Raw genomic sequence first — 13,913 nt, 5'->3', positions numbered from 1 at the left:
TGATCTGTAGTTTTATTTTTTTGTTATATTGTTTCCTGGTTTGGGTATTAGGGTGATACTGGCTTCACAGAATAATTTAGGGAAGATTCCCTCTTTATCTTTTAGAATAGGGTCAACAGGATTGGTACCAATTCTTCTTTGAATGTCTGATAGAATTCAGCTGTGAGTCTGTCTGGTCCTGGACTTTTTTTTTTGTTGGTAACTTTTTAATTACCATTTCAATCTCGCTGCTTGTTATTGCTCTATTTCTATTTCTTCCTGGTTTAATTTAGGATGGTTGTATATTTCCAGGAATTCATCCATCTCCTCTAGGTTTTCTAGTTTATGCGTGTAAAAGTGTTCAAAGTAGCCTTGAATTATCTTTTGTATTTCTGTGGTATTGGCTGTAATATCTCCTACTTCGTTTCTAATTGAGCTTATATGGATCTTCTCTCTTCTTTTCTGGCTTAATCTCACTAATGGTCTATCAATCTTATTTATCTCTTCAAAAGAATCGGCATAGAAGGGACATACCTTAACGTAATAAAAGCCATATCTGACAAACCCACAGCCAACATTATACTGTATGAGGAAAAGTTGAAACCATTTCCCCTGAGAACAGAAAAAAGACAAGGATGCCCACTTTCACCACTTCTATTCAACATAGTACTGGAAATCCTAGCCACAGCAATCAGACAAGAGAAAGAAATAAAGGGCATTCAAATCGGTAAAGAGGAAGTCAAACTGTCACTGTTTGCTGATGACATTATCACATACTTGGAAAACCCTAAAGACTTATCCAAAAAGCTCCCAGGACTGGTAAATGAATTCAGCAAAGTTTTAGGATACAAAATTAATGTACACAAATCAGTAGCCCTGCTATACACCAACAGCAACCAAGCTGAGAATCAAATGAAGAAATCAACCATTTTTACAGTAGCTGCAAAAAAAAAAAAAAAAAAAAAAAAAACCTTAGGAATACACTTAACCAAGGAGGTGAAAAACCTCTACAAGGAAAACTACAAAACACTGCTGAAAGAAATCACAGATGACACAAATAGAAACACATCCCATGCTCACAGATGGGTAGAATCAACATTGAGAAAATGACCATACTGCCGAAAGCAATCTACAAATTCAATGCAATTCCCATTAAAATATCACCATCATTATTCACAGAACTGGAAAAAAACAACCAAAAAATTCATATGGAACCTAAAAAGAGCCTGCATAGCCAAAGCAAAACTAAGCAAAAAGAACAAATCTGGAGATATCACATTACCTGATTTCAAACTATACTGTAAGGCCACAGTCACCAAAACAGCATGGTACTAGTATAAAAACAGGCATACAGACCTGTGAAACAGAATAAAGAATCCAGAAATAAAGCCAAATAATTACAGTTGACTGATCTTCGACAAAGCACAACAAAAATATAAAGTGTGGAAAAGACACCCTATTCAACAAATGGTGCTGGGATAATTGGCAAGTCACATGTATACAAAGAATGAAACTAGATCCTCATCTCTCACCTTATACAAAAATCAACTCAAGATGGATCAAAGACTTAAATCTAAGACCTGATACCATAAAAGTTCTAGAAGATAACATTGGAAAAATTCTTGTAGACATTGGCTTAGGCAAAGACTTGATGACCAAGAAGCCAAAAGCAAGTGCAACAAAAACAAAGATAAATAGATGGGACTTAATTAAAGTAAAAAGCTTCTGCACAGCAAAAAAACAACCAGCAGAATTAACAGACAATCCACAGAGTAGCAGAAAATCTTCATAATATATACATCTGACAAAGGACTAATATCCAGAATCTACCAGGAATTCAAATAAATCAGCAAGAAAAAAAAAATCCCTTCAAAAAGTGGGCTAAAGGCTAGGCGCAGTGGCTCACATCTACAATCCCAGCACCTTGGGAGGCCGAGGCGGGTGGGTCACCTGAGGTCAGAAGTTGGCCAGACCAGCCTGGCCAACATGGTGAAACCCTGTCTCTAATAAACACAAAAAATTAGCCAGGTATGTTGGCATATGCCTGTAATCCCAGTTACTTGGGAGGCAGAGGCAGGAGAATTGCTTGAACCCAGGAGGCAGAGGTTGCAGTGAGCCGAGATTGTGCCATTGCACTCCAGCCTGGGCAACAAGAGCGAAAACTCCGTCTCAAAAAAAAAAAAAAAAAAAAAGTGGGCTACAGACATGAATAGGTAATTCTCAAAAGAAGATATACAAATGTCCAAAAAAACATGAAAAAAATGCTCAATATCACTAACGATCAGGGAAATGCAAATCAAAACCACAATGCGGTATCACTTTACTTCCTGCAAGAATGATCATAATTAAAAAGTTAAAAAATGGAATACTACTCCACCATAAAAAGGAATGAAATAATGGTATTTGTAGCAATCTGGATGGAATTGGAGATCATTATTCTAAGTGAAGTAACTCAGGAATGGAAAACCAAAAGTATGTTCTCATTCATAAGTGGGAGCTAAGCTATGAGGATGCAAAGGCATAAGAATGATACAACGAACTTTGGAGACTCAGAGGAGGCAAGAGTGGGAAGGGAGTAAGGGATAAAAGACTACACATTGGGTACGGTGTACACTGCTTGGGAGATGGATGCACCAAAATCTCAGAAATCACCACTAAAGAACTTATTCACCAAATACCACCTGTTTCCCAAAAATCTATTGAAATAAAAATTTAAAAATAAAAATAAACAAGCTTTGAAAGAAAAAAAAAAGAATATTAAGGTAGGAGCATGAAGACTTAGGTTCAAGGCCTGGCTTTGCTACAGACTAACCACATGAGCTTAGATAAAACATTTCCTTTTCTTTCTTCTGTTAGTCTCGATTTTCTCCTCTGAAAAATGAATGGCTTAGGGATGAATGACCAAAGTCCCATCATGTCAACAATCCCTGATTCTCCCCATTGCTTTTTAAAATTGATATATAATAGCTGTACATATTTTCAGGGTATATGTGATAATTTGATACCTTCATGTAATATGTAAAGATCAAATCAGGGTCACTGGAATATCTACTACCTTAAATTTATCTTTCTTTTCTTTGTGCTGGTAACATTCAAATTATTCTCTTCTGACTATTTTGAAGTATACAACAGATTGTTGACTATAGTCACCCTACAATCTGTCAAACATTAGGTCTTATTTATTCTATTTAACTGGTATATTTGTACCTATTAATCAATCTCAATCAGGCATGGTGGCTCACACCTGTAATCCCAGAACTTTGTGAGGCCGAGGGAAGAGTATTGCTTGAGCCCAGGAGTTCAAGACCAGCCTAGGCAATGTAGGGAGACCCCATCTCTACAAACAATTTAAAAGGGATGGCACGCACCTGTGGTCCCAGCTACTTGGGAGGCTGAGACAAAGGACTGCCTGAGCCCAGGAGGTCAAAGTTACAATCAGCTGTGCAGTGTGCAGTACACTGCAGCCTGCATGATCTTCCCAGACTCTGGTAACCACCAATCTACTCTGTATCATTGAGATCTACTTTTTAAACTCTCATATATGAGAATATGCAATATATATCTTTCTGTGCTTGGCTTATTTCACTTAACATAAGGACCTCCAGTTCCATCCATGTTGCTGCAAATAACAGAATTCCATTCTTTTTTATCACTGAAAAACATTCCATTGTGGAATATTCAAATTCCAAAGAGAATTATTTACAAATTAATCTCTGTTCCCTGATCCAATCATTCTCCCTAGTAATCATGTATTGCCCTCAACAAAATTCCTCTTTTCCCCCTCCCATAACTTGTTTCTCCACCATAACTTGTTTTGCCAGGATCCAAGACCCCAATCTTTCTGTAACCTCAAGATCATATACAAGCTTCTTAACCCCACTGAGATATTGGGCAATCACTCTGTAGTTCTCCTGTGCATGTTAATAATAAATTTCTTATGCCTTTTCTCTTATTAATCTGTCATTTGTCAGTTGATTTTTCTGTCAACCTTTCAAGGGTGAAGGGGAAGTTTTCTGTTCATCTCTACAATATATACCACATATTTTTTCCCCATTCATCAATTGATGGGTACTTACATTGATTCAAAATTTTGGCTATTAAGAATAGTGCTGCAATAAACATGGGACTGCAGGTATCTCTTTAATATACTGATTTCCTTTCTTTTGGATATATATCCAAGTAGTGGAATTGCTGGATCATATGCCATCTCAACTTCTAGCTTTTTGAGAAACATCCATCTGTTTTCCATAGTGGCTGTACTGATTTACAATCCCACCAACAGTGTACAAGAGTACCGCTTTCTCCACATCCTCACCAGCTTCTGTTATATCCAGTTTTTGTTTTGTTTTGTTTTTTGAGACGGAGTCTCACTCTGTTGCCCAGGCTAGAGTGCAGTAGAACCATCTCAGCTCACTGCAACCTCTGCCCCCTGGGTTTAAGTGATTCTGCTGCCTCAGTCTCCTGAGCAGCTGGGACCACAGGCGTGTGCCACCACACCCGGCTAATTTTGTATTTTTAGTACAGACAGGGTTTCACCATGTTAGCCAGGCTGGTCTTGAACTCCTGGCCTCAAGTGATCCTCCTGCCTCTGCCTCCCAAAGTGCTGTGATTGCAAGCGTGAGCCACTGCACCTACCATACCCCGTCTTCTTACAAAAATTTGCTGGGCATGGTGGCACATGCCTGTAGTCCCAGCTACTCTGGAGGCTGAGGCAAGAGAATCACTTGAAGCCATTCTAACTGTATTGAGACGATAGCTCATTGTGGTTTTGGTCTGCATTTCTCTGAGGATTAGCGATACTGAGCATTTTTTCATATACCTGTTGCCCATTTGCATGTCTTCTTTTGAGAAATGTTTATTCAGATCTTTGCCCATTTTATAATTAGATTATTTGGGGTTTTGCTATTGAGTTATTTGAGCTCCTTATATATTTTGGTTATTAATCTCTTGTCAGATGAATAGCTTGCAAATATTTTCTCCCATTCTATGAGTTATCTCTTCAGTGTATTGTTTCCTTTGCTGTGCAGGAGCTTTTTAGCTTGATATAATCCCATTTGTCTATTTCTGCTCTGGCTGCCTATGCTTTGAGGTCTTACACAAAAAATCCTTACCCAGACTAATGTCCTGGAGCATTTCCCCAATGTTTTCTTTCACAAGTGTCATGGTTTCAGGTCTTAGATTTAAGTATTTAATTCATTTTTATTTGATTTTGCATATGGTGAGAGACAGAGGTCCAGCTTCATTCTTAAACATATGGTTATTCAGTTTTTCCAGCACATTTACTGAAGAGACTGTCCATTCTCCAACGTATGCTCTCAGTGCCTTTGTTGAAAATGAGTCAACTGTAAATGTGTGGATTTATGTCTGGGCTCTCTATTCCATTCCATTGCTACGTGTCTGTTTTTATGCCAGTACCATGCTGATTTAGTTACTATAACTTTGTAAAATATTTTGAAGTCAGGTAGTGTGATGCCTCCAGTTGTGTTCTTTTTGCTCAGGATTGCTCTGGTTATTCAGGGTCTTCTGTGGTTCCATAAAAATTTTAGATTTTTTTTTTTTCTATTTCTGTAAAGAATGTGATTGGTATTTTGATAGGGATTGCATTAAATGTGTAAATTTATTTGCAGAATATTGTCATTTTAATGATATTAATTCTTCCAGTCCATGAGCAAAAAATATCTTTCCATTTTTTGTGTGTCCTCTTCAATTTTTTTCCATCAGAGTTTAATAGTTTTCCTTGTATACATCCTTTACTTTTTTGTATTAAATTAATTCCTAGGTATTTTATGCTCTTTGTAGCTATTGTAAATGGGATTGCTTTCTTGATTTCTTTTTCAGATTGTTCACTGTTAGCATATATGTTACTGATTTTTGTAGCTGATTTTGTATCCTGCAACGTTATTGAATTCGTTTATCAATTCTAACCATTTTTGGTGGAGGCTTTAGGTTTTTCTAAATATAAAATCATGTCTGCAAACAGGGCTCGCTTGACTTCTTCCTTTTTCATGGTTTTCTCTTCTATCACCTGTCTCACTGAAACTGATCTCCCCTTTTCATTACTTTCTCTCATCATCTTCTGTCTACTCCTTGTCCTCTCTGGATATCATGTAATTCTCAATATATTAATATAGTTTCTTACCTAGCTCTAAATAGTAAGTATACTGCCTCCTAATGAAAATCTTTTTTTAATTAATAAAGTTAGAAACCTTTGGAGTGAGAGATTCATTCCCATACCCTCAGCACTTACCACAATTTTTTCTGTGGTTTTCTAGCAAAACAGTTTCTGCTGGCTTCCCTCCACCAAATCCTCTCTCAGATTATTTTCCTCTGCCCTCAATCCCCTAGATTGAAGAGATTATCTAAAGCCTTTCTCTTCTCCATTCATTGCTCTAGGTCAGACTCAAATATTTTTACTATTTCCCATTTGGACAATTTATGTTGTTCCTCAACAGGTTAAGTAGAAGTAAATTTTTGAGGTTGTTGTTCTCTGAAGCAAAGAGTTCGTGCCCCGCCCCCCGACAAATGTGAAGACCAATGTAGGGCTGCTATATTCTTCTTTGCAAAGTAGTAATAGTAAAATAGCACTACCATACACTATCACCATCATTTCAGAAGAACATTGTAACGTTAAAAAGTAAGAAGGACACAATCTCAGAATAAAATACAGTCCTTACATGGAATAAATTAGTGACCAGCTTTATAGCTTTATGGAGCCACTTTCTACAGGGTCTTTATTTTTCCCATGTCTCTAAAGAACAGGGAAAACTTCAGAGACACATACAGGTGAACTGATTAGTATTTAAGAGGTGACATGGTATAAATTATCACATATACCTTATTTCAACCAATTTTAAAGAGGAAGTTTAATATGCTTCCCCTCAACTTGGGTTGGTCTTTGCAGCCAGCTTTGGGCTTTCTATTTGGATTTCCTCTTATCCAAAACAAACTTTTAGTACCAGAAGTAGTTCTAGAGAAACAGAATTTTAAGGATAGATTTCTTTAGTTGGTTTTGGGGTTTCTGGAGTTGGCTGCTCAATATAATTAGATCCAAAAACGCTAAGGACTCTACTTCTAATACTATGGAGAACACTGACCGTCCTTGGCATGAACTGTTTAGAGAGTTACGCAAAATAAATGCATTTGATACTCCTGATTCACCACTCTTGAGAGGCAAAGAGTTTAGCAACTCTACACATAATACCTTTGACCATATGTGGAGAAGCAAGGAATATAATGAAGTTGGTTGGTTGCTCCTAAGTTCACTGGACAAGGTCATGAAAGAAAACAATGAACTCAGGGATTCTAACTCCTGGCTCCAGAAGCACATACTGAGCCTCGAATCTTCTAAGAGTGTCCTTAGTGAGAGTCTTAGCTCCTGTAGAGAAACAGCTGGAAATTGTGGAAAATCAGACACAAGCTCTTATCATGTGAGTGGCTGATGTGCAATGAAAGGTACATGCTCAGGCTCGTCAGGTGTCTACTGTTAAAGTGAGGGCATTAACTGGAAAAGAGTGGGACCCTGCAACTTGGAATGGAGATGTGTGGGAGGACGTTTAACATCAACTTTAAACATCTCATGCCACAAGTTTAGCAATCCATATGACACAGCAAAGCAAGATGAACCTGGATGTCCTCTGCACACAAAAAGATCCTCCCCACACTGCCATCATCCCTCTCCTCTGTTTGCAGGTTTCCGTTCCTGCATACATTTCTCCCACCTTTTTACTGTGGCTCCTTACAAGCTCAAGCTTCTGAAATCCACCATTATTCTAGGTCCATTGATGCTCTTTGCTCCACATGTTTGCGCCCTTCTCTAAAGCTTTTCTGTTTTTCTTCTGTCATCCATTTTTCTTAACATCAACTCTGTAAAATTTTTCTTATGCTTGTTTCTATAATAATTTAACCACAAGTATATGGGTACAGAGAAAAAAGCTTTTCTAAAACCTCTTTTGCCTTAAAGGTCATTTAATTCTATTAGAGTTGTACCATTGAGTTTAGATGGTCCCCATTTGAGGCCACTAAAACTAACTACTTCAGGTGTTACGATTTAGCACATCTGCAACTGTTACAAAGATAAGGTAATAGAGCCATACAAATGATAATCATATTGCTTTTTGGCACGTTTGGGATTTTTTTAAAGGAAGCAATGCATAAATAAATGTAAATTTAGAAAGAAAAGAAGATGAAGGGCAGAAAAACCTTAGAATTGTCACAATCCATGTCAATACATTTTTTTAAAAAAGCTATATTTCTATTGATTTTGATTTTGCACAATATTCTATTTTGATGGTTTTATTTATTTATTTATTTTTGAGACAGAGTCTTGCTCTGTCACCCAGGCTGGAGTGCAATGGCGTGATCTCGGCTACTGCAATCTCTGCCTCCCGGATTCAACCCACTTTCCTGCCTCAGTCTCCGGGTAGCTGGGATTACAGGTATGCGCCACTACACTTGGCTAATTTTTGTGTATTTTTAGTAGAGATGGGTTTCGCCATGCTGGCCAGGCTGGTCTCAAACTCCTAACCTCAAGTGATCCGCCCGCCTTCGCCTCCCAAAGTGCTGGGATTACAGATGTGAGCCACTGCGCCTGGCCCCATTTTGATGATTTTTAGTTGAACTGAGTTACATTTATTTTACAATATCTTAGATAGTAAAATCTGACAGAGAATTATGTCTTCCTTTATTTTCTATTTCATTTACATTTGTTTTTTCCCCTTCAACAAAGTAATATACGATTGCTTAAATTTTTTTCAAATATTTCAGAAATATAATGGGGTAGTAAAAGGCTTCTATGAGTCCACTCCCCAACATATAGACATGAGTAAGATAATCACTATAACCTGTTAGCGTATATTCTTTCAGTTTTTTTATTGTACATACACTAATATACATATTACTAATCAGCAAAGTTTTAAATGAGAAAGACTCCACCACTTACCAAAATAAGCCCTGATATTAGTGAGGAAGTTCCTGTTAGGGCCACGTAGAACTTCGGTGTTAATGTGTTCAAAAACATGCTCACTGAAAAAGAAAAGAGAGAGAAAGGGAGAAGAACAAGGAATGTATGAGTACGTCAGTAAAAACAGCTCTTTCATTTTTCTTTCTGCTAAAATCATTCATTTCTGATGATGAGAATTCTTAGAACCATAGTGAGATCCCATTAAAATGATTCACCATTACACAGGCTCAGAATATTAGGTGTCAAGTAACATATCCTGAAAGAAAAAAGCTACATACGAGAAAATAGAGTAGTTGTAATTTCTAACTCCCAAAACAATTGTTGAGAATGGTTTTCATGGATTCATAACCACGGAAGAGTTTAATCAAAGTTGATTACAAACCTCTTAGCCAAAAAAGAGAAGGTGCTCTTACACATTTTGTGGGACCTGCACATCAGAGTCCCTGATGCATCAACAAGCAGTATTTCAACCTTAGAATAAATTGAAAATAGCTATATTTAATATATTAGTTATTAAAGATTATTATACTATGGTTACCCATAATAAGGGAGGACAAATTGTTGGTGCAAAAGTAATTGTGGTTTTGGCCACTGTATGATGAGTCAAAGGTTTTTTTCAACTTACTTAAAGGCTTTTAAACTGGTCATCAAAATAAATGGAGTCAATGAAAACAAATGAAAAATAAACCTCTAAAAATGAATGTTCACTGCCAGGCACCTTCTTTTCTTTTCTTTTTTTTAGTGAAACCAAGTTTATTAAGAAACCCCAGGCACCTTCTTGACCAATTCCCACCACTCTGTTCATATCCACCATCCAGTTAACCTGGTTGCTCACCGATTAGGGTTCGCTTATAAGTATTTTATACATATATTTTAAGTTATTGTTATTTATATCTAGATACTACACAAAACTTTTATTATTATCAAAACCACCACATACTTACTGGGCTTTTTGTGGGAACAGTCACATTTCTTTACTGAATCTGTTTGTAGAAGGGAATCACATCCAGTCTGGTTTTAGAAGTAGGGCTTTGATGTCATTAGAGGGAAAGGCTTTGGCATCTGTCCTGAGTTCAGCCCAGAAAGCAAAGTAATATACCAAAATGAACAGAGATCCCACGTTCACTCATTCAACAAATATTTTTCTCTGTTTATGAATGAGACAATGGGTAAAAAATGAAAGAATGAATCAGACACAGTTCCTACCCTCTAGAAGACCAAGTGCAGTTGAAACGCACAAGCAAATGAGCAACTATTACATAAGTGCATAGATAGGTCCTGGGCGTAGGATTTTATGAAAACACATAAGAGGGATGCATCCCAGGCTGGGTGGCAGGGAAGAAGTCCAGGAGACGGACACATCTCAGCTGAATCCTGAAGAATAATTAAAAGCTAAGCAGACCAAAGTGGATGGAAGGAGGGAAAGGAGGACAATCTAAACAGAGGAAAGGACCTGCGTCAAGATGCCAAGGAGACAGCATGGGACTTTCCAAGCAGATGCAAGGGTTGGGGAGGGAAGGAGATTGAGCAACAAAGACATGGATGTAGAGGGGTACACTGGTTGCATTCTTTCGTGCTACCTGAGCATCCTCTCAATAAGCTCGCCTCCCACTGCACCTACTCTTAAATGAATCTGTTTGACCTGTGGTATCTCATTTGCAATCACAAGAGACTGGACTAACACAATGTGTTCAGTCAATATTTACAACTTGAACTAAATGGACCCGGAACTTCCGGGAAGGTAGAAGGCGGCACAGAAGTAGTGATCAGCTGAGGGCTATGAGGTAAGAGGAGGAAGGTACGGTTGAGTTGAGGAGGCTTTCCCTGGCCATCAAAAAAAAAAAAACAAAATAAAGTGATATGTCATTTCCCATGCAAAAGTTTGTTCATGGAAGGAAGGAGATTTTTAAAAAGGAAAAATATCAAATGTGCACAAAACACCCCTAAAGCTTATAACTGCCAATATGATTCAGAGGTGCTTAAAATTCTCAAAATTTCCCTCCACACTATGAGTGACCCCACATTCCCTGTTATTTTTTTAAAAGTCATCAGAGGCTGGGCGTGGTGGCTCATGCCTGTAATCCCAACACTTTGTGAAGCAGAGGTGTGTGGATCACTTGAGGTCAGGAGTTTGAGACCAGCCTAGCCAACATGGCAAAACTCCGTCTCTACTAAAAATACAAAAAATTAGCCAGGCATGGTGGGTGCTATAATCCCAGCAACTTGGTAGGCTAAGGCAGGAGAATCGCTTGAACCCGGGAGGTGGAGGTTGCAGTGAGCCAAGATCGTGCCATTGCACTCCAGCCTGGGCAACAAGAGCAAAACTCCATCACAAGAAAAAAAAAGAAAAAAGAAAAAGCCAGCAGAATATTCACTTTGTTATTCTGTAATTATAAACATTCATATCTGTACCATATATACCTTTCAGTAGGTTTCTGCAAACAAACTGAATGCCATTGAAATCCATTTCTAAAATAGAGGAAAAGATCTGCCTAAATTAGAAGTGCTTCAGTAGCCCTGCTGTTAACTGCCTAGCAACAAAAGCATAAAGCAATGGAGAAGAAAGATTTTCTGCTGAAAAATCACTGATCCACTGGGGGCAAACGACTGAAGATTTAATCAATAAGTGAAACAAAATTTTTGAGTTTTCTTAAAGGAGATAAAGATAAAGATTCCATTCATTTGTTTTTATTTAATTATGATTATATATCAATAATAATTAATAATTAAAGTTTATTTCTCTGGTATATCCATGTATAGGAAGGTGGCAGAGTTGAGAGACATAATGGTAGGCATTAAAATAAATGGAGACACAAACAGAAAATAGAGAAGCAGAAACAAACACCCAGACAGTGGGAGATGCCCATTTAATAACCTATTCATTTACAACCTTATTAAGCATCTGGCTAAAATCATGCAGACATGGCATGTGGCAATTCTGGACATAATATCAACACTTGGTACTTGCCATTTCAACCTATGTATTTATCTATGTGTTTAAGGATTATAACGAAGCATTTCCACAGATTAGAGAAGTTAATTTTCATTTCAGCACCATGAGATCAATATTATTCGCCTTGTCTTGCGGCTGGAGGCTGGGCAAAGACCTGAATGCCAGTCAGCCTGCCCCCAAGCTCATGCTTTTAGCACCATGGGGGACACATGGGAATATTACTGAAAAGCCTTCAGCAAAAAAGGACAAAAGGAAACTACAGTAGCCTTTCATTAGAAAAGGAGAGGAAGCTCTAAATGATACTATAAGACAGATTTTTTTTAACGTTGCACTTATTTTTATCTCTGCCTTTTCTAGATAAGTCCCCTGTGAGCTTGTCATTTGTGTGTGAAGCACTAGAATGGAAAGGCAGGAAGCCACCCTGAGAAGGGGGAGAATCTAGTTAAAAATTCTTCTATTACATTAAGAAGGCTGCAAACCCCGAACTGCCCTGAAACCAAGAAATATCTTGCCTAGTTTCATCAAAGTCATTAGCAATTATTTTTGAAAACATATGAGGGCCTGATAAAGTGCCTAAAAATTGGACCAGAAAACTGTGAGGTATGTGCTTTGAGACACAAAATGGATATTCCCGATATTCTTTTTTTTTTTTTTTGAGGCAGAATCTCGCTCTGTTGCCCAGGCTGGAGTGGAGTGGCACGATCTTGGCTCACTGCAACCTCCACCTCCCGGGTTCAAGTGATTCTCCTGCATCAGCCTCCCGAGTAGCTGAGACTGCAAGCACCAGCCACCAAACCTGGCTAATTTTTGTATTTTTAGTAGAAACGGGGGTTCACCATGTTGGCCAGGCTGGTCTCAAACTCCTGACCTCAGGTGATCCACCCACCTCGGCCTCCCAAAGTGTTGGGATTACAAGTGTGAGTTACCGCACCCAGCCAGATATTCCTGATATTCTATAGATACATCAGGGTCACCTCCATATTTGCTGGGGCTAGGCAAAACAAATGTTAAAAACCAACATGTAACAACTAATCTAGCTTTGTGAAAATGAACTATAATACTTTACTAATGCACTATTTCAATAAATCAGAGGGCTTTTCATCTGACCTGACTGGGCACCTCTAACAGGTCACACTGCTCGAAGAATATTACATCACTTATTGAAGGGCAGCCTCAGGGAATGCACCACGTAGAGTTCTGAAGATGCTGCACCTTCACCTGGCACAGTCTTCTCATTTAATTAATCAGTAAATGTGAAGGAATTAAGTGTGGCACTGAGAAGAAACTAAGTAGGCGGGGTAGGTACATGCACTGAAAATTAAATTACCTCTATGGATCACAGAAAAGCAGAGGTAACAGGATAATACAGCAGGTTCAACTGTGGAAAGTGAAGAATCACCCCAGTGAGCAGGGAATTAATACCAGAAGGCTCACTCAGGAATCACATGGCATGCCCCTATGAAGCCACATCTGTAAGGAGCCAGCCACGTTCTGGCTCTCAGGACAGTAACAGCCTGCCACTATTTTCTTCAGAGTATGAGCAACCCCTGTATTACACTCCTGGAAGAGGCCTCTGTAAAGCATAGCAGGCGTATAACCCTGTGTGTTTGCCTCCTTACGTATATTCCACCTTGCACAGGGAAGCCTTCGAATGAATGAGGTAAGGCAGCATGAATGCCTTGGAGGTACTGACTAGATAGAACTGAATAAGCAGCATGATGAAGTCCACAGCATCCAAAAATATGGGTGTGCTTTGTGCCATGTTCCTTTTAATGCTTTGCTAAAATATGACATGCAAAATGGAAAAAAAATAAAAGTTATAAGATAACAATCAGCAATAATTCAAAGGGTTAAAAAAGAATCCCTGGGAGAAAAGTTTAGGGAAACTAAGTTATTTAGGCTGAAAAAAGAAAACAAACAAAAAAACAACGGAAGGGACTTCATATAAAAGCATTATGCCTAGGAAAGAGACCAGGAATAGGAGACCCAGTCGCCAAACATGAGACCAACAACTGTGTCACG

The 13,913-nt window shown here is 38.3% G+C and overlaps 1 protein-coding gene across 10 annotated transcripts in view; it reads right to left on the bottom strand.

Annotated features, from left to right (window-relative positions):
• Positions 1-13,913, bottom strand: part of ST7 (suppression of tumorigenicity 7) — a 284,304-nt gene that overhangs the window by 123,272 nt on the left and 147,119 nt on the right. For 9 of the 10 annotated variants that reach the window (XM_025379148.1, XM_025379149.1, XM_025379151.1 and 6 more), the window contains exon 2: positions 8,918-9,000. In XM_025379148.1, coding sequence (XP_025234933.1) covers positions 8,918-9,000 — 83 coding nt within the window. Of the gene's footprint in view, positions 1-8,917; positions 9,001-9,882; positions 10,086-13,913 lie in introns of all 10 variants that reach the window. The other variant, XM_025379157.1, reaches the window with a different exon arrangement.

Source organism: Theropithecus gelada, chromosome 3 (assembly GCF_003255815.1).
Source record: "Theropithecus gelada isolate Dixy chromosome 3, Tgel_1.0, whole genome shotgun sequence".
NCBI lineage: Eukaryota > Metazoa > Chordata > Mammalia > Primates > Cercopithecidae > Theropithecus > Theropithecus gelada.
The sequence above is the reverse complement of the archived record's forward strand: the minus strand, read 5'-3'. Positions and strand labels throughout refer to the sequence as shown.